At 39.4% G+C, this 21,828-nt stretch overlaps 1 protein-coding gene and 1 non-coding gene across 2 annotated transcripts; both read right to left on the bottom strand.

The window, feature by feature from the left end:
• Positions 1-1,470: 1,470 nt before the first annotated feature.
• Positions 1,471-20,340, bottom strand: HAUS6 (HAUS augmin like complex subunit 6). The gene is made up of 17 exons (XM_063129226.1): positions 20,021-20,340; positions 18,724-18,819; positions 17,695-17,773; positions 16,148-16,280; positions 15,439-15,586; positions 14,737-14,802; positions 14,272-14,335; positions 13,947-14,120; positions 12,884-13,077; positions 11,968-12,097; positions 11,206-11,308; positions 9,846-9,939; positions 8,323-8,383; positions 7,538-7,720; positions 5,335-5,470; positions 3,079-4,062; positions 1,471-2,402 (listed from the first exon to the last, which is right to left on the bottom strand). Exons 1-17 carry the CDS (start codon positions 20,146-20,148, stop codon positions 2,395-2,397), a joined length of 2,781 nt encoding a protein of 926 aa, XP_062985296.1. The 5' UTR covers positions 20,149-20,340; the 3' UTR covers positions 1,471-2,394.
• On the bottom strand, positions 8,455-8,585 carry LOC134400991 (small Cajal body-specific RNA 8). The gene has a single exon (XR_010025623.1). It is a non-coding gene; the product is annotated as a small Cajal body-specific RNA 8 (non-coding RNA).
• Positions 20,341-21,828: the final 1,488 nt, after the last annotated feature.

The following is a 21,828-nucleotide window of genomic DNA, read 5'->3' as shown; positions in this document are numbered from 1 at the left end:
CGTAACAATCAATTCATGCATAAAGTTCTGGTGCCACAACTTAGAGCAGAGACCATGAAGAAAGATTGGCTCTGTTCATGGCAATGATGCCATGAAAGCCATTTAACACTAAACAGTGACTGCCAATGATTGTGGGCGTCTTATGAAATATGATTGTGTAAGCCAGCATATACATACCCACAGTTGCAGATCTCACATATGCATTTGCCAGATTGTGAGAGACGTGAAATCACTGAGGAAGACATGATGGCGGGATAGGATGGCTGCAGTCGTTTCTTCTGACAGAAGCTGTAGGCTAGCTCTTTCTGATCTCACTACTGCAGGTGGCAGTGGAAGCAAGTATTCTGCACATCCCAGCTAGTAAACTTTTCTGGAGTAGCACAGCTTCTCTTCCTCCCCTAAACTTACTGCTGCTGCTCTAGCCTATGCTAACCCCAGCCTGCTCTGCAAAAGGCAAGGGACTCATAATAACCTCTTGGGGCAGTCACTTGGAGATCCTTTGTGAGGTCACCAGGGTGGACCTGGACCCTGCAGGCAGCAACACTGCCAAAAGGAGGCCGTAACACAATACCCATCCCCAAAATTAAAAGATAATTTATGATAATTTATATATAAATTATAATTTATAATTGAGCAAGTCTACAGCTTGCTTAATTTAGATTTGGAAGTTATTAGGCTATTCCGGTTGTGGGAAAGTCATAAAGGAGGGGAGCCATACTAGAAACACAGTTTGCATACCTACAAAGAAAATCCTATAGCTAACACAGTTGGGAAAGTTACTTAATATTTTTATTTTTAGCCTCACATGTAGAGGAATCACTCCCATGAAAAGCTTGATGTACAAATGTCAAAAGTATGGCAATAAACACACATGAAAAACAAACTCCTATTACCGGCTTCTTCAGTTCTAGTCCTATCACATTTTGGGCACTAATGAGGGCTAGAACATACATTTTTAAAAATGGAATAGTTCAAGATTCCAGTGAGTCTGAGGATGATGCAGGAACAAACAAGTCTTGTGGCACCTTAAAGTCTATCACATTTATGCTGGCACAAGATTTCATGGACACTGTCTACTTCATCCGGTGCATGAAGTATTAGAACTTCCCTTAGGAATCACCGAAACAAGCAGAAACACTCATTTCTGGATCACGACTGGTCAGTGGAGCTCTCTTACGCAAGCACTGTCGACCTCCCCATTCCAGAAAAGTGCTAAATCGCCATTACACAAGTGGTGTGTGCTGCTTGTGGAATGGATTTGGTGGTGACGCCCGCTTAGATAATGGCCCACTTGAATACTGCCCTATGAACAGAGCATTCCCCATAAGCTGAAGAAAGGGAGAAAATAAGTGAACGGGTGTAACGTACAAATTGGGTCTCTTTCATAGATTTGATTAAGTTACACTTAATTCCTTAAAAGACAGTTAGGGGGGAAACAACTTAAATCAGAAGATTTCAGTGAGGGAAGTTTATTATGGTAATCAGTTTTTTTAAAAAAACGGAACAATACATATTTTAGTACAAACATTACTTTTAAGAAAATACATTAGTTATTAGAATTAAACTCATTTTCTATTTCGCCATGTTACATTTAGGCAAATGAATCCTGATGTCACAAGGTCCCCATTTCTGACACTAGTTCTTAAATGTTGATGATGGGCAATTATATATCTAGTTTAAGGCAGACAAACTAAGAGTAGAAAAGTGAATCCCTGTGATCTTCATAGCTTCACCCTATGGATGTTGGAATCCCATGCATGTGTAACTTCTACACTAAGAGTACAGATGGCTGGTAGAAATTATAGCAGAGACATGAGATCAACATAGGTGAAGTGTATCAAGAGAAAAAAAGTAATGAAGTAATTAACAGTAATTAAGACTATTCTCAAACCTCCCTAGATTTCTACATGGGAGGAAACAGATATGTATAGGTAATTGGCTTAGCCAATTACTTTGAAGAACACTTAATTATAAAGGCATACTAAAAAGTTAAGAGCAAGATTTATCTTTCAAAATCTGCAAAAAATGTGCTACTATCTGTTAAGGAAGGACACTTAATGAAGATTCCTTGTTTTATATTGCTGTAGTCTTTTTAATACTTAGAATTCCATATTTGTGACTAGTTTAAAATGGCCTAAATTTATCAGCCCTTCTTGATCAATAGAATAAAAGAGAATTCAACAACAAGACTGTGCAACAAAAGTACAGTCATGATTAGAATTAGTAAACATCAACATCTCAATTAAATAAGTGTAAGATTTGCAAAAAACACTTCTCTCAAATTTATGTAAGAGTGTTTTATCCAAAGTCAGTGCATCATTACTATGTAAGCATGGAATGGCTTCATCTTTACAAATCTTTGCAGGTGAAGATTCTTTTGAATTCAGCTTCACACTATTTTTCTGGGGAGGAAAACACATACCATTAAAAATCATGTATTTCTTTTTTGATCATTCCTAAAAAAAGGACATTGGGTGAAAAATCTATTCCAAAGCAATCATCATTCAATTTTTTAAAAAAAACTTCAAGTAGAAAGAGGAGTTCTTTTATCAATTCCCTTGCTATTAGAAGATTATATAAAGATAAGAATAGGGCAATGATCTAGAAAATATGTCTCACACCCAGCAACAGACTTCAACAGGGAGAAATCACTATTCTTGCACAAGTAATCATATGGAAAATCCCCAAAGTTTAAAGAGCAGTTTGCAATGAGGTTTGTGGGGGGAGTAGAGAAAAAACAAACAAACCAGAAACTGCTTTGCATGCATAAAAGCATTTGTGCGGTGCTTTGGCCTGTGTACACAAGTCATTTTGTCTATCTACTTGCTCCTTCACATATCTATTAGTGCACATTACCTGTGCTTAAAATGCAATGAATACAGAAAAAATGCAAGCTGTTTAATGCTGTACAAGACTGTTCCAGCAGTTTACTTGCACTCCCTAGCTTCTACCTCAACTCTACTCAAGATAAAAAAATGTGCTTGAAGTCACACACTGGAAAAGAGGAACGCCCAGCAAACACATATCCATACACAGAAAAGCAAACATTTCTATCTGCATGATCAAATACGTACTAACCATTCAGTTTCTTAAATATGTCTCCTCGATCCTGTACGCCCGACCTCCCTCTCACTTGTATTGGAGAAAATGCAACTAGAGGAGAAACAGGGGTCTTTCTTTCAAGAAGAGTCATGTGTGATGGTGGCTGGACAAGTTCTGCATCCAATGCATATCGTTTCCCCAAAGGACTAAGCACATCATTAGATTCCAGGCTCACTGGTGTGAGACTAAACTCTGACCTGCACCTTGGAATTTGCTTTCTAGAAGATGAGTTTTCAAGCAAAGTCTTTTTCAGAGCTTCATATCGGCTTCGAATAGATTGTAAGTCCAACTTGCGCTCATTTCCTGCCATATAACCTGGCAAAGCTTTGCTGTCTGTGGAGTTCTCTTCTCTTATTTCATCCGGCTCTAAACCAATAGAACTATCAAGACTTATGGCTCCCGCTTCCTCTGGGAAAGTTTCTTGAAGTATGCCCAGTTGGATAACTTCATGGCTATCAGTACTAATGCCACTTACCATCTGAGAAGCATCCCATGACAGAGTTGTACGCATTGACGAATTCTGACCTGCATAAGGCGACAAAGCTTCTGCTGCAATACTGTCCCCAGGACCATGATCCAGCTCACTCACCCTGTTATTTATAGTCGTGAGGTTTAGCTCTGGATGAACTGCTACACTTATGTCTGGAACAGTATTTGTTAGTCCTTCCTTGCAAAATGGATAATCTAGTGGCCCAACAGCCGTTTGGTGAGTTGGCAGTCCACTAGGACTGATAACCGCCTGCTGATAGTGACATGGAGATGGCACTTCCAGTAATGGAGATTCTGCTGTATCAGAGTTGCATGAAGACATAAAGCACGCCATACTTAAATCTATTTGGTTTCTAAATGCAGGGACTGTATCCTGTGGTACATCTTTGGATGCTTCAGTATGATGCAATTCTGCACTTGAGGATTCTTCAACCTGAATAGCATTTTTCCATGAGCTTCTAATTTCAGTAACTAAAATTGAATTTAAAGAAATTTCACTGTAACATTGTGTTCCAGCCCGTCTGTTTCCTTCCCCACCCCCCACCCTGCATACATTACCAGTGCAATTAAATTATTGTGCTACCTTTGAAACTAGTTAGTACAGAGAATACTAGTTCCATAGCCTCCTTCCACAGCCCACCAATATTGCATAAAAATGCCACCAGTTACTTAAATATGACCTCCTTGGAGGAATGGTGTCCACATGGTCATCTGAAGCAGAAAGGAGACCTGCTGAAGCCCTACCCTTTGACCATTGGAAAATCTTCCCTCTTCCTCCAAATTTGAGATTTTTCCAGGCGTCCACACAATATCAAGCTGGTTCTTGCAGTCATAATGGCAAGAAATGTATTTTTAAAAAAGCGGGTGGGGAATTCTCAGGTTGTGAAATGTATGGCCTAATACAATAGTCTTGTTCTGTACAATAAACCAGAGTGCACACAGTCCTTGAGACGTGCACAGTTAAAGGTTGACAAGAACTATCCCTTTTAGAAATTATCGGGTATTAAAAGGTTGATCTGGAATAGACCTTTGACTTTTGCAGCTTAGAACTAGTGCTGCCACTTGCTATTATCAAATATTGGGGCCTTTCTGCAGGCGTACTTGAGAGAACCCTTGCAATCATCTCATTTTGCTCTCAACTGAAACCTGACAGCCAGTGTTCCTTTTCAGATGGAATTACTCTGTGGTAGATTGCTCCTGAGGGGGCAACACAGAAGTCATCAGACTCCTCTCCAGACTAGATGAAGCCAATTTGACTCTACTCAGCATCTGAGTTGTCAGATGGAACCTCTCCAGTCACAAGCAGAAGACCAGATCCTCATTGAGTCAGTTCAAACCAGGAGCCTCCAGGGCCAGTGAGTGTCACTAGGACAGCTTCTGCTTGTCAAATCCTGACCCTTTGAAGAAAAATGATCAGATGTAGGAATGTATATAGCAGCTTCTTTTGTCAGGGTGCCTAAGGGCATCAACTGCCATTGCTGCTCAACACTGGAGTACCAGTGAAAAAGCTTTCCATCTGGCAGTTGTTAAGACTCAAGAAAAGAAGGATCACAGCTGCCCAAAGCATTGTACTATTTGGCTAAAGACCAAGCGTAGTGCCCTTTCCACCTGGCCCAGAGCAAAACACACTTCTTGAAACATTCCTGCATCAGACAACCATGAAAGCTTAACTTTGTACCAACCCTGGCTTGGCAGAATCTCTAGGTACATATAATTAAAGGATAGCATACTAAAAATACTAACTTAGATTTTCTGGAGTCCGTGGAATCTGCTTCCTCGCTAAGAAAGGATCTGAGATTAAGGTGCCAATCAGGTCATCCAAATGGTTTCCTTTTCCTCCAGTGTTCTGAGGTGAATTGGATACTACTACATCTGCTACCTGCAAGGGCAAATGCGAGCAAGAATTAAAAGAGTTCTAACATACTCTAGGATTATTATTTTAAAAAAGATTTTCTGAGAACTTATTTAAGAGGAGAATTATTAAAAAATTCAACATCAAAGTATAGATCACTTAGGGTAGGGGTTAGGAACCTCTTTCAACTCAGGAGGTCTAATTCACTCTCAGAAAAACTCTCAGGAGGATGCATTCCAGTGGTGGGCGTGGCCAAAGGCAAAAGCAGTCGGGCCAAAAATACAAAATATACCAGTAACTAGCCTTAGGAGTAGGAATGTCAGAGAAATCCACAACGGATTCTAATTAGTTTGGAACCTCTGGATTCCATGGTGGACCAGCTATTTCCGAGTTGCATGGATTCAGTGGACTGTGTTTTATCTTTTGGGGAAGTTTTGCACAACTGCGCATTTGCAAATGGGAACAAAATCAGTGTACACTCCTTATAAAAAACCCAAAAAAAGTCAATGAGCACACAACAGTATGAAAGACACCGGACAATCCTCAGCACGGAGACGAAACGTATTTAACAAAATCTGTACATCTCTACTTAGAAGATGTACTACATCTCAGTACTGAAACTACCTAGGGTAAGTACTAGTTTTTTGTCACCTGCTAAAAGTTCTACATTAGAAGGGTAACAATCTTGATAAGAGCTGGCATGGTGCAGTTAGGGTCTTGAAGTCAAAATATACTGCGTTGGATCCAGCATCAACTTTTTGCCAACCGAAGGATACCACAGGTGTAACAGAACTTATGTGTCCTCTCCCTCTGCAACGTCAATGCTGCATCCAACCCAATGGGTATAAAACTCAAAAGAGACAACTACAATATTTTTTGTTCGGTGTGGCGACCAGAACGGTATACAGTATTCTAAGTGTGGTCGCGCTATAAATTCAAATAAGGGCAGTATGATTTTGGCACTTTTATTCTCAATTCCTTTCCTAATTACGCCTAACATGGAGCTTGCCTTTTTTACAGCAGCTGCACACTGGGCCGACATTTTTATCAAACTCTCCCTCAGAATCCCAAGATCTCTTTCTTGGTTAGTCACCACTAGCTCAGATCCCCTCGTGTTATACTTGAAGTTGGGATTTTTGCCCCAAATTGCATTACTTTACATTTGCTTACGTTGAATCACATTGCCTTTTTATTGCCCATTTTCCCAGTTTGAAAAGATCCTTTCGGAGCTCTTCACAAATTCTTTTTGTGTTAACCAACCTAAATAATTTTATGTTATCAGCAAACTTGGCCATTTTACTGTTCACTCGAAATTCCAGATCATTTATGAACAAGTTGAAAAACACTGATATTAATACAGATTCCTGTGGGACCCCACTATTTACATCCCTCCATTGGGATAATTTATTATTTATTTCAGCACTTTGCTCTCTGTTCTTTAACCAGTTACAGCTCCATAAAAGGACCTCACCTCTTATTCCATGACAGCTAAGTTTGTGCAGGAGTCTTTGGTGAGGGACTTTGTCAAAAGCCTTTTGGAAGTCCAAGTAAACAATGTCTACTGGACATTGTTTAATGACACTCTCAAACAACTCTAAAAAGTTAGTGAGACAGTACCTAACTTTGCAAAAGCCATGTTGATTCTTTTTCAGCAAGGCTCGTCCTTCTATATACTTACTAATTTTATCTTCAATAACGCTTTCAATTTACCCAGAACAAAAGTTAAGCTAACCGGACTGAAATTGCCTAGATCCATTAGATGCCTTTTAAAAAATTGGTGCTACATTGGCTATCTTTCAATCCTCTAGTATAGAGGCTGATCTTAGAACCTGCCCAAAGCCTCAGAATCTTTTTTTTTAAAAAAAAAAGGCAGGTGAGGAAGAATACAAGTTAAAAATTAAGGTTGATTTGCATCGCCTATAAACTGCTGGATTCAATATTGTGCATTATATTCTTGATTTTGGCAACTTAAAAGATTTTATACTTACTGAATGAACATAGTGAACCAAAAAACTCAAGTGGTGGCAAATTTCTAATTGTGGCCACTTTCTAGTGTTAATCTTAGTGAATGAATGACATTAAAATGTTCCTTACCTCTTCTGCCAGTTGTTCTTGTGCTTTCTTAAGAGGATCTTCTCTTTTAACTGAAGATGGTGTTCTTAAAGTATCAGCTTGTCTTTTCTTCTCAGTTTCTACTAGTCTAGAATTTCTCCCTTTGTATTTTAAATTTGGAAAAGACTGCTCTATTGTCCTTTTGGGAGTTTCAGCTTTGGATCTCTGGAAAAAAAACACAACATTTATGCATATGCTCAAGGATGGGTTTACAGATGTAGAGCGTCATATTAAATAACCTGTCATAGTGGCAGATTTAATCACTACTACCAACATCCCCACGGCTACTCAAATCTTATTGATATTCTATTCCAAAGTAAGAAGATTTGGCCTGCCACTATTGTAAGGTTTCAATCAACTGGTATTCCTAAGCAGATAAGAGATTTTATGACGCAGTGGCATCTAGGCCATATTGCATTACGTCCAGTTTTAAAGTATAAATGGTAGGTTACATTACAAGCAACTGTCATTGACTTCCCATTCAGATCATGCACAGAACTTTTTTGGTCTGTAACAGGTTTCATCAGTTCCTAATGGCTTAGAAAGACAACAACTGAATTTTAAAACCACAAATAAATGGTTTTTAGAAAGCCACATAACTGAATGTCTCCATTACTACTAAGCACTCAACAAAATATAAAATATGCTTTTTGAAATTTTACACATTAATACATTTCCATTGCTCCATGTGTATTTATAACTATTCAATAACTTTCTGTACACTCTTCAACTTTTCTTCAAAAATTCGTAAGCTACTAATGGTTTACCTGTTCAGAAATTATCCTGTTTACAGATTCTGTAGCAAGATCAGAAGAGGACATAACAATCCTAGAAAAAGTAGTAAACGTTACTAGATGTATACTAGATAAAGCAATGCACTTTTTTGTTCAGCTACTGAAAGTTGTGCGCCCCGTATCTGTCCGTTACGATTTCCCTCAACTCGTCCCGGTCATCAAAAGGCAATTTTATTATAGGGAGCGCTTGCGACAACTAGAGCATTGCTTTTCTCTATTTGAGTATCAGCCTCCCAGATGTCTAAACACATAAACAAAATGTGCTTCAGTATATGTTTCATAAAGTATTTTTAAAACAGGCTGCATAAAATCACTAGACAAAACATCAAGTCACACATTTTCAGTTCATGATTAAGGCCACTTTAAGAGCTGGTACTATTTTCTGCAAAAGATATCAAAATTAATTTTTATACCAGTAAATTTTCTCCTATTAGAATCATGTACTAACAATAATTTAAGCTTACAAGTAACTACTTCTAGTCCTTTTTGACTATTGGAGCAAGATAAGCCACGTCTATAGCCGACTCAATACTGATCTTTGTAAAGTTAGCTGAATGTGTAGCTCAAAAGACTAAGTGCAAGGACTTTAGTGAACACCATGCACAATCCAAGTTGATAGAATGGCATTGCCCAGAGAGGCTTCCCACATCTGAAAAGAGCAGAAGCAAGGGCAATCCCCTCCTTGAGATCAGCTTCCCACTAGAGGGGAAGCTAAGCAAAAAGATTCATCTCTGCTGCTGCCCCCAAGGAGAGCCAAGGAAATGGTGAGAATGGCATAGGGAAGCCACTTCCTAATTGTCAAGATATGCTAAAGAGGTTTTGAGCTCAAATCTAGATTTACATCAAAAGTTAAAGTTCTAATGTTTTTAGTTACATTTTCATTAATGATCATGAGAACAGAAGTCTAAATATGAGACCCTGAAATGTGTAGCAACACCTCATTCTTGTCCGTACACAGGCTCAGTTTGGACATGTTAATCAATGCAGTGTGAAAACTCCACTCAACGGTTGAGTTTTTAGGGGGTACTCCCCACACAACATGTTCTAACCACTGTTGTGCGACAGTGGGCTACCATGGAGTTGAGTAAAATCTATCACGATGTTTGATTGACAGTTCCTCTGCCCTCTCTCCTCCCCGGTCCTCCCGATGGTATCTCATCAGCCATTGCTGCAAAAAATCAATCCTGGCGGCTGTCCTAAAGTGGCACTCGCTCCTTTCGCCGCTCTTGCCAGGGAACTCTGTAGCCAGTGGGAAAAGTCAACTCAATGAAATGGTTATGCAGGAACTCTCCTCTGCACTGTGTGGATATTCTGCGTGGAGTGTTTTTTTTTTTTAAAAAAAAAAAAACTCCACCATTGTGAGGAGTTTTCCCGCCAGACAACACGTTTCTCAACAGTGGTGTAAAATCTCCACCGTGGAGTTCTAAAACCACTAACATGTTGTTCGAATTAAGCCACACACACACACACACAGACACGGACATATTAAAGCATACCTCTCTGCGACGACCACAGTTGAACTATTTTGACTTCCCGATACTTTACCAGTTCTTTCAAATTTGTTTGTTTTAAGATTCTTTTTGGTAAAGTCTGAAACACATTTTTTTTTAAAAAAAGAGAATCAAGATTTAGCCTCCTGTTTAACTAATACTTCTGAAGAAAGTATGTACTGCTTTATTTAGTACAGAACAACACTAATGATTCAAACTGCATAAATAAAGCCTAAAGCTTTTTGACTGCACATGCAGACTCATGCAAAGGCAGAAAGTCACAAACCAGGAAGTCTTCTATTACTTATTTTACCTCTTATGTTCGCTGCTCCAGAATGTCATTTAGATACGGAATATACATATGTTATGAATAAATGAAATAATAAATAAATGCATTATTCATTTTCATCCCAAACAGGAAACGATGGTAAACAGCTTCAGAACGAGCCAGGATGTTAAGCCAACTTCAGACAATGGTTTAGTATACTAGCTTGTTCTGCAATAGCTTCCCAGTTTGGAAAAACAGGAAACTATATGCCTATAATGGGTAGGTCCATTCCACTGCTGGCATGCAGCGCCAACCTATTTGCTCAGTTTTCATTCATTCACACTACCCTTCCCCCATTGCTGTGAGGCTTTTAAAAAGCCCCCAATGTTAGCACCAATGGAGGCTTCTAAAAAGCCTCACTGCAGCTGGGGAGGACCAATTTTTCAAAGGTGTAGGGAACAGTAACCCTCCTTAAAAGCCTATTTGCAGCATGGGAAGGAGGAAAAGTCCCCTACCTCCAGAGATAAGCCAGCACAGAAGCTGGCAGGCTAGATGAGGGAACTCTTGTAGACTGTATCCAACCCAAGGACAAGAGATTCCCCATCCCTGCTTTAACATATTTGCTTTACAAATGAATGTATTTTTAAACGAGGTTATTTTAAGGGACCCATTTAATTTTTTGCGACATACTATAATCAATTTTTAATACAGACTGGCTCCCAATGCCTGGTTTGAAATCTAACTTTTCACAGGCTTAGGGCAAAGGCTAAAGTATTTAAAAACGATTTTATTAGGTATTCTTGATCATGTTTTATCAGTCACTTACAAACTGCTAGTATGTAAAAGTTGCTTAAATAGAGCACTGTTGATTTTTTCAAATTATCCATTTCGGTTTACATACAACTTCCATTTTAAAAAAGGGGTAATCAGCCAAGATATCACAACCTGTCATTTCTGACAAGTGGCTACGGAAGCAAGGCACTCAGTAATTTATTACTACAGCTACTGCCCATGAGGTGGTATTGATCCAAGTCAGAGAGGCAGCTGATGACCTCTGATACCCAAAGAATTACTGGAAAAAGTGCTCCTAAGGCTTACCTAGAATTGATGCAGGATACTGGCAAAAGACACTGTTTTTATAAGTTTCCTCAGTAGCAGGAGTAAAAGAAATGGGAGACATAGCTGGTAATAAGTCAAGTGCCTTAGTGTGGAGGAAAAAAATCAATGTTTAAGGATGTTTTTAGCCTTGAAAGTTATTAAGATCATTGCTATTTAAGCACTTATTTTCATACAAAATATGAACATTTTATAACCAGTTTAAAAGATTCCAAGTCTAAAACATTTTTACATTTTAGTATACATGTACATTGATGGTGCTATATAAATAAATAAATAAATAATAATAATAATAATAATAATAATAATAATAATAATAATAATAATAATAATATACAAGGTATCAGATACAAGTTACCAGATGGAATAAAGATTTGAATAATATTTTAAGATTAATAGCACAAATTTATAATAAGGGGGCTTGATTGTTTAAAGTGGTTAAATAGATAGCATTAAAGATTTTAAAAATTAAGGGTTCTACTAGTATAAGAACTAAGAACAGTGTTTAACTTAACAAATTAGCAATGTGAGAAAGAGTGGAATTGTTATAGGCCAATTCGTTTCAATTATATACTGCAAACACATTGAGTCGTACCTAATATTAATCCTACTTAGAGTAGACCCAATAAAATGAATGGGACTTAAGTCAGACTAACATTGGATTAAAAACCTTTTGAAATACACACATTTCTTCTTGTTCAATACAAGCCATTCTATCTCCGTCTCTTCTCTCCAGATACTTACAGGGTTTGGATCTTTAATTAAATGAAAAGGTGACTGGCCAAGATAGTTTTCCCACTTCAAATCCCATTCTTGTTGTTTTTCAGCAATTGATTGGCTTATTGATACATGATCCTCAGATTTCAATTTTTGTCTGTAAAAAGGTTAACATCCAAGGTATTTACTTGTTGATGTTCAAAGATTTTATTTAAGCAAACTGAGATTTCACAAAGAAATGAGTTTACCAGTTACTTCAAATGTATGCCTTTCATTATAAATATACAGTAGCTGTCAAAAGTGTTTTTCCTTATGTCCTAGCTATGATTTAGTTGTAATCTGTAACTATAGTAAACAAAAAGAAATTGCAAACCACACATGCATGCTTCACCTACAAAAATCTGAAGTTGTACAGATGCCCAAGAAAACCAAATCTGCTAATAGAGATCTGAAAGGCAGGAATGGTTTCCATTACCAACAGGCATTTAAAGAGCACCAAGTGCAGGTTAATGACATGAGTAGGGTATAATTCCTGGTTACAGTATGTCTCAGCACGGGTGCTATGGAACTTTGTATGTTTAAGACTAATCCATCCATCAAACTATGTAGGAGGAGGGCACGCCGTGGCCTGGTTCAGATGTGACAAGGTTCAGATGCAACAATCAGACCAAGAATGAGCTGAGTGCCCACATGCTCCCCAATCCATTCTGCCAGAAACCTTAACTAAATACCTTCTAGGGTTTGCTAAGCCACAGATAACAAATTGATCCTGGTTTGTAGGGATTGCTTAAGCCACACTTACTGGTTTAGGAGACAATGGTTCGGCAAACTCTGGATGATCAGGACTATTACGCTTTAGCTGGTCAAATTCTGCACACAGAACATTTCGATTGAGACTGAGCCCACAGAAAAGAAAATATATGCCTCAGACATCGGAGCTCACCTCACTGATTTTAGTCCCAATAACGTCTCTTTCTGGAATTTAGTCTTTTCTTCAAGGTACTGAAGATCCAGCTTTAGCACATTCCTGTCAATGTGCCGACGCTCATGCATCAGCATTTCCAAGGCGTTGTTCAGTAAATGGATGATTGTTAAAATATTTAGTTTTCCTGCTTCATATACGTTCCCTACATGCAGCTTTAGATATTGAAAACAAAGGAGAACTAATTAGTACATAAATATTGTCATGAGACCCCATTTCCCCTTTCAACAATTACTCATTATAAAAGAATAGTGAATATAGAACAAATGAGTTGAATACCATTGTTTATTTATATTCAATTAAGAGATAACAAAAGTGCCTGTACCTTTTATTTATGGCTGCTTCTTTATGTCTTTTTCCGCAATCAAGTAAGTTATTATAGTTATAAGTGTTGCAATATGTGCATTACGTTTGCCCCAACTGCACTGGTTTCCCTGTGCCATGGATCATTACCCCACATAATGCCCAGCAGAAATTTTCTCCTTCCTTGTCTAACCATTCAGGACTTATGAGGGCTTAATTCACATCAACATTCATTAGCATACAGCAGCCTTCCACAACACGATGCCCTTCAGATGTGGCGGACTACAACTACCATCATCCCTAGCCAGCATGACCATCTGAGGCACCAAGCTGGAGAAGATTGTCACACAGGATAATGAATTACTAAGCAGGACCAAGAAAGAAAAATTCTATTATGGGAAACGTATATTAATATGAGGCAGGACACTCATCTACATTTTACAAAGTACTGCTTCTTATCTCTAAGGATTCAAACACACTGCTTAGTGGGAAGGTTGACACTCCCTCTTAATTTTTAAGGTTTTAGGTTTAAGGGGGGAAAGGATGCAGATTTGGTGGCTCTGTTGCTCTCTTTGACATCTATTGCAAGGATTATTATTAATCTCAATATTTATTTGACAACCCATGTCAAACAACTAAATCAAGTGATAGGGGACAAGTCAGAAAATGAATCTGTATGCATAGCTGAGTATCTGGACAGAGGCACAGGTAAAAAACTTACTTTGTGAATTTCCTTTTCAACTTTTTCAAGTAGAGGCCTCGGAACACTGACAGCTACACTCGTGCCATCTAATACATACTGGTCAACATGACCTTTAACAACTGAATCTACAACTTCTCTTTCTTTTTGCAGAAGTTTAAGTGTTTCCATTACCAATGCCCATAAACAGCGAACCTTTGGGATAATGGAGAAAAGAGGGAGAAGGGAAAAGGGAAAAGAGAAATCTTGAGAAAGCAGAAAAATGCATGTATTGAAATATCAGTGCTGGGTGTAGGGGATTGTGCTAGATTGTGTTAGTTGGAAATATATGGACAAATATCCTCACCTTTTCAATTTTCTCTATTGTGTTACTTTGGCTGTTATTAACATTTTTTCCCATTCTACCCAAGCTGTGAGAAACAAAAGAAGTGTAAAAATTATTGACATTAATATTCTACAGTCAAAAAGTTTTCATGTATTTTGATGCACTGAAGACATTAGACATGACAGAGCACAAAACACAGGTATAAACACACTAAGCTTCCTTCTTCCATATTTCACATCCTGACATACCCATCAAATGTAACACTACTGCAAAAGCATTAAGAAAACTATCAGGGGGAAAAGACCTTACGGTGCAATCCTATGCATGTTTAGACAAAAAAAATCCTACAACTCCCAGCATTCTGCAACTTACATGACTGGCTGAGAAATGCTGAGAGTTGTAGGTCTTTTTCCTGTGTAAACATGCACAGAATTGCAACCTAGACAGAAATTTACAAATGCAAACGAGCTAATAGGATACACTTACTTTTGGAGTTGTTTGTCCAGATTTGCATTTTCAAATGTTAAATCTCTTATTCGTTTACTGAAAAACCTGCAAACAGAAGAGTAACGGTTACAATTCATAAAGATTTGTTAATGCAAGATATCCCAAGACCTATTGACAGTTAAGCATTTCTTTTCTGAAACATGAATGGCTTAAAAATATCAAAGAATTTTTTTCTATGGATGACATTTAAGGTCACATAAACTGACTTCTGCTCACATGATGGGACTTTCCCCTCCTCTCGTCACCTCTGCATCCTCACCCCCATGCACTTCCCAAACTGCTTGAGGTTTGCCCAACCCTCCAGAGTAGTTTTTGAGAGCGCTCTGAAAGCTACATGTGGGAGGAGGGATAATACTCCCAACCCCATATCATTGACAAAAGCTGTTTTATTGGTGAGAGGGGCAACCTTAGTAACATACGACTTTAAGATGGCAATTCCTTGGAGGCTACTGAGAAAAGTGTATGAATGCAATGACCATCTCATCATCAAACCAGCCTTTTCTATAGGCACAGGACAAAATCATCTCATATGTGGTGGTTTGAGTTATCCAAATTGTTCCAATTTGTCATGACTACAATTCTCTAGACAATATATAAAAACAAGACATCCAACTGTAACAAGAGCCTTGCCAATTAATCTAGAATATATGAATTATATTCATCTGTAGAAACTCCACTTACTGTGCTTTTTTCTGAAGTTCTTGAATTAGCAAATCTTCCTTTTGTAGATTCTGTAAAAATCTGTTTTGGGCCACACGGTATTTTGCAGCTACCATATTCAGGTCTGGAGATCTAGAGTTCATGGCTTTTGGAGAAGGTATGTCAGCACCTGGTAGGAAATGAGTAAGTTTTCCCAATGTTTCTTAAATCCAGATGGGGAGGATGGAGTGCCTGGGACCAGCAAAGTTGCCCCATGATGTCCTGGTCCTGCATTGCCTTATGAACCATCTGAGTCTTACTGTTATGCTAAAGGGATCCTCCTGTAGGTTGACCCATGCCAATTTGCTGCTTACATCAGTAGACAGCAGAATTCTTTAAACAGTGAATGGCAGCTGTCAGCTAGTAGTAAGGCTAGATGCTTCATGAGGCCACACAGGACCAGGACAATGTGGGGCATTTCTACTGAGCAAGAAAATTTACTCTGCATGAAAAGTAAGCTATAGCCATGCACATCTTCCCATGCAGCAGAATGTTAGAAGCATTCTAAAACACACTCCTTTTTTTAAAAAAGTGGGGGCTCCCCCTGCACGTCTTCATATCCACTACAACTTACAGGGGTTCTGCATTTATGTGGCAAAATTCCTTAACAGCATGAACTCCTCCAAATTAGAGCATGTGCCATCCTGGAAGAGAAAACATCCCAAGAATGGCATCATACACTACGGCTTACCTGAAGAATCTGCTTTAATCTGATGCATCATGACATATCTTCCAAAGTGGAACATTAAATGAATGAACTTAGGTCCACCAGGAGAAAGGAATACTGATGCAACAACTGGAGGAAAGTTGTTTCCACATTCATCCTAGGAAAGTAAATGGATTAAGAATACATTTGAAAAAGCAAACTTTTAGATTATTTTTAGTAATGCCTGCTTGTATTCCCCATTATTATTATTATTATTATTATTATTATTTATTTATATAGCACCATCAATGTACATGGTGCTGTACAGATTACACAGTAAATAGCAAGACCCTGCCGCATAGGCTTACAACTGGCAAACAAAGCAATGCCAAACAGCTTTGACCTCCTTGCTATACCTGGCATTACCACAACTGAGGGTTGCACAAGGTGAAGCAGCCACCCTAGTACCCACAGGGCATGATACCCTTTCCCCTCTGTGCCACGGATGTGCCCTTCCACATTACCTTTTTGCCATGGCAAAGCCTAGCACTAGAGTAACAGCTTCTGTTGTGCTGGATCCCAATCAGCATGACTGCATGCTAGCAATAGGCATTTTAACGCCAACCCCACATATTCCAAGCAGAGGATTATGCTCAACACCATATTTTAAAAGGACCCAAATGAGAACTAAATAAAAGAGTATTAAGAGACAGTGGCCTGCTTCAGACAATATGCTAAACCATGCCGCTTAACCACAAAATTGTTAAGGGAATGCATTAACCTCAATGCATTCCCTTAACCATTTTGTGGTTAAGCAGCGTGGTTTAGCATGTCTGAACCAGGCCTTTCTCTGCTGTGGCACCCCGGTTGTGGAATGAGCTCCCCAGAGAGGTCTGCCTGGCGCCTACACTGTACTGCTTTCGTCGCCAGCTGAAGACCTTTTTATTCTCTCAATATTTTAACACTTAATTTTAACCTAAATTTAAATCTTACTGTTTTAACTCTGTATTTTAATCTTATATCAATTTTGCTGTGCGGTTTTATCCTGGTTGTGCTTTTTATACTGTATTTTGTAATTGTGCTTTTAACCTGTTGGTTGTTTTATTGTAGTTTTAATTTTTGTGAACCGCCCAGAGAGCTTCGGCTATTGGGCGGTATAAAAATGTAATAAATAAATAAATAAATACTAATTTTCTGATCCTGGATGACAACAAGTTTTATTGACCAGCTACTTTTGGGCTGGTGGGCAGCCACTCCACTCTTTGAGTAAATAACCAAGTTAAGGGACCAAACATATAAGAGAGGGGAGACTCTTCTCTCCTTCACTGTTTTCTGGCTCTCCTCAATGTGTTTCTTCTGAATGCTCTTCTACTGTCATCTTAAATTACATGTGTTTTTACTAGCTGTCTAATAGCTTGGGAAGGTAAAAAGGTACAGACAGAACAATCTATGAGCAGAAAATTCTCTCCCTCACTGTCAAGAAGGTCAGAGCACAAACAATGAAAGTAATTTTCATAACCACCAAAGCACAGGCATACATCAACATATAAGGGACAAACATGTGGACACCTTTCATTCTTACAAATACTTACTGAAATTCTTCTCAGCCATTCATAACATTGCTTCCTGAATTCAGAATCTGCCTTTTTATCTGTGGGAGGAAAACAAAATCTTTCCATTCCCAGGGAAAGGAAAGAAGAGAATTTCAACGAACATTTCAGGAAACAGACATATCCTCCTCAAAATCTAGCAATACAAAAGTTCTTGGTGTTGTCTGAGTGCATCTGTACTAGCAAGTTATTGCGTCTTTACTGTAAATAACCTCAAAAGTGCTTCACACATGTTAGACTGACATATAGTTACAGTTGTAGTGCATTTTGAGGCAGGTTTTGATAGTACTAAATGATAGCACACTGGTGCAATGTGCCTTTGAAGTCTCCAGAAACTTCAGCTCGTCCAAAATGCAGTATTAAGAATTTTGGTGGGTGCTTGCCCTGAGACACACATGATACCTATTTTACAACAGCTGCACTGATTTCTAGACCATTTGCAAACACAATTCAAGGTGCTGGTCATAACCTTTAAAGCACTGAATGGCTTGTGCCCAAGTCAGTCCCTCATCCCATATGAGGCTGCCCACTCTTTAATATCTGTTGGAGGGACTTTTCTTCATGTCCCATCAGAAAAAGAGGCACAACTAGTCAAGACACCGGAGACAGCATCTAGAATCCAAGTAACACATTACAGAACTCCCTGTCATGGTTCCATAAACTAGTTGTGACATTTTTTGTTCAAGCAGGAACTTGATGTACCAGGAAAACAAGTTTTTAGTATACCTATCTTTTGTTTTAAAAGTCTGCTGCACCTATTCCTTGTATTAAGTTGCAATCTTATACACATTTTTCTGGGAACAATTCTCAGTGAAGATCTTGCAACTTATTTCCAAGTAGCAGAACACTGATGTGCAAGACCAACCCAGGTCCTTGCAACCACAACTTTTGGCTTTGCTAGCAAGACCAGCCAAAAGTTGTGTTATGTCAGTAAATAAATTTTAAAAAACCCTTTCGAAAGACCCATGTAATAAAAATTGTTTAGTGTTAGCAGAGAAAGATGACACTCACCTGAATATCTCATTACAACGTGATGGGTCCAATTTTGAAAACAAGAACCATGCAACAATATGAAATGCATCTTTGTTTGGTTTATCGAACATGTTCCTGTTAAAAAAAGATGGGAAGAGTAGCTATGAAATTATTTATTTATTTATTACATTTTTATACCACCCAATAGCCAAAGCTCTCTGGGCAGTTCATAAATGTCACTGTAAAAGAAATTCAGAATCCAAGCACAACACAAGGGAACCCATCACAACTGCCTCCTTTTCCACCTAAGAGCCCTGTAACAGCATCGTGAGAAGTAGAAATTCGTAACGTGTACATGCATCACACTTCTCCAAGCTTTGAGAAGCTCCAGGGGCACAGCGTTTAATTAGGTTTAGTTTCATTTGGAAGGAGGTCAATGTAGGCTTATTGGCATTTTGTAATATTTGCATTTATCTACAAATATGCAGGTTGAGCATTGGTGGAAGTTCAGCTTAAATATTCTGACAGCCAAAGCCCACAGTTCCCACATCAAATTTCTATGGATACAGCCAGCAATCCAAAATACAAGTAGCTTACATACCCACAAAATTCAGTTGTCTTTCCCACTATCTGACTCAAGCTGCAGCTTCATTCTAAACACACAGACAACTAGATTACCTCACACTAAGGCAAGGGGAGGGGGGAAAGAAAAACTGCCCCCTTCTCTGATCAGCACATTCTCCCAAATGTCCCATTTATTTATTTATTACATTTATATCCCACCTTTTTTCCTCTCAGAAGGGACCCAAGGCAGCTAACATAACCATCCTCATATCTCCATATTATCGTACATAAAGAAGCAACTGGCTAATTTTAATTCCCATGGCAATATATCACCTGTATTTTCCTGACAGAGGGCTGTACTAGGATGCCTCTGGCACATTTACTCAATTTTAAGCAGTCCTTTTGGCCATTAGACACACCTGTACAACAGTCCCCACCCCCATGTTTACAACAGCAGTTCTGATTAAAGAAATGGAGCAAGGGGAAGCATTTCACCTGTTCCTTTCACAAAAGCGTTCATGGTATATCAGCACTGACTTTTACGAAGGGAGCGACCGCCCCACAGACAAAATGACTTAGTAACAGAATAGTTCCCTGCGGCATCCACCCCACGAATCCTATCAAAAAAGCTTCCACCTCTTAGGGAGTTGAAGGTGCGGGAAATAAATTAATAAAAATATTAATACATTCGTTAAATCACTATTGTTTTTTTTAAGGAATTGTCAGAGCGGGAACCCTGTCCACGAAGCGGCCACGCCTCTCTCTTACTCACACGCCCAGAAGGAGGTGGGTGGAAATTTTCCCCGCGGCGGCGGCTCCCGTGGGATCGAAGTCCAGCGCCAGGAGGTAGAGCCAGAGATGCTCTTTCTCCCAGGCAGGAGGCGGACGCTGCGCGCTCATCTCCGCAGCGTAACCGGAGCAGCTCAAAAAAACCCACGAGCAGCGGACCGACTAAACGGCGAGCGGATACGCCCCAGTGTCTGCGTCCCTCTCAGTCCGCCTTTCGCCACCGCCGTATAACGCTCCCCTCTGCCGCTCCTCTCACGTCCTTCTTGATGCAGCTTCTATTAATGCTGTCGCCGCCACACGCACCGCCATTTCGCTTAAACCGCCAAAACAGAAATAGAAGGGCAGGGAAGACGTCATAATAGAGGGAGGGGCGCATCGACTAATCAAAACCCGCGTAAAAGCTTTACGTCGCCGGCAGTCCATCTGCCGGTGGGAAAGTCAGCTTCCTGTCCCGCCATGCACCGCGGCCCGCTACGCTAGAACTCTGTCCACTAGAGTCGTCATAGAGATATAAAAAGGTAGAGTCAAGATGGATATGGTTTGTAGAGGCTCCGTTCTGTTTCTTTTGTTTAGAGGGATTCCTTTTTCCACCACCAGGGGCGGAAGTGGGAGCTTTCCATTGACGATAATGAAAAGAAACAAAAACACGAAACCAGGATTTCCGCGAAGACGTGTGTTTTCCCACACCCCAACAAAAAATAATAGGAAAGACAGGAGTTCCTGCTTTTTCAAATTGAAATGTTCTGAAGGAATGCCAATGCCAATACGATCTCTTATCCCCAAAGCGATAACTGTAAAAGCTGTAACTGAGACACTGGATGGTCTGATTTCAATGGAGCTGTGAATCCACTCTGATTTTCAGTCAAAACTAGCCAGGACTCTAATGGAGCTATCCGAGGCGCTGCACCTATTTTGGGGACTAGTTCAACACCTTTGGATAGCTCTTTTAGGGTTCTAGTTGGTTCTGGATTTGCACTCCCACCGAAATCGGAACCTCCACTGGCCTGAGCCCTGCGATGTAGTTCATAGTTTAGATTGCAGGTCAAGAAGTGGGGCTGAAGCTAGGCTGACCATATGAAAAGGAGGACAGGGTTCCTGTATCTTTAACAGTTGCATAGAAAAGGAAATTTCAGCAGGTGTCATTTATATATATATGGAGAAGCTGGTGAAATTCCCTCTATATCACAACAGTTAAAGGTGCAGGAGCTATAGTAGAGTACCCAGATTTAAAAGAGGGCAGGGCAGGGCACCTGCAGCTTTAACTGGTGTGATGAAGAGGGAATTTCACCAGGTTCCCCACATATACAAATGACACCTGCTGAAATTCCCTTTTCAATGTAATTGTTAAAGATACAGGAGCCCTGTACTCCTTTTCATATGGTCACCCTAGCTGAAGCTGGCTTCCCCAAATCATTCATACTATATAAAGTATACTTAAAATGCACCTTCAGATTCCCACCTCCCAACCTAAATGCAGCGCTCAATTGCATGCAGAAGCCTTGTGCTCCATTGGCTTGCATGCGGCCACGTTACACTTCTGAGGGTGCAATTCTATACACATTCAGGCTGAAAAAGTCCTACAATTCAGTTCCATGCTGACTTGGAAATGCTGGTTGTTGTAAATAGTGGCAGCACTAGAAAAAAAATTGGGGGGGGGGACAGCAGGGGCAAAATATATTTCTAGGTGGGCGGGCTGTGCCCATATGTTAAGGTCTCTGAAGGAAAATAACGGTATATCTCACGCTATAACTGCCATCCTAACAATATATTCTGAAATAAATCATATATTGA

The sequence above is a fragment of the Elgaria multicarinata genome, chromosome 6, assembly GCF_023053635.1.
Source record: "Elgaria multicarinata webbii isolate HBS135686 ecotype San Diego chromosome 6, rElgMul1.1.pri, whole genome shotgun sequence".
NCBI classification, from domain to species: Eukaryota; Metazoa; Chordata; class Lepidosauria; order Squamata; family Anguidae; genus Elgaria; species Elgaria multicarinata.
Note: the sequence above shows the minus strand (reverse complement) of the source record. Positions and strands in the feature narration are given on the sequence as shown.

Bases quoted from the DNA above. Each gene is read 5' to 3' on its own strand.
- HAUS6 (XM_063129226.1), bottom strand. From the start codon at position 20,148: ATGAGCGCGCAGCGTCCGCCTCCTGCCTGGGAGAAAGAGCATCTCTGG. The intron at 12,098-12,883 runs GTGAGCTCCGAT...ACCTTTTTACAG, and splicing joins TTGGGACTAAAATCAGTGAG to ACAAAAATTGAAATCTGAGG. The intron at 5,471-7,537 runs GTAAGGAACATT...TTGCCCTTGCAG, and splicing joins AAGAACAACTGGCAGAAGAG to GTAGCAGATGTAGTAGTATC.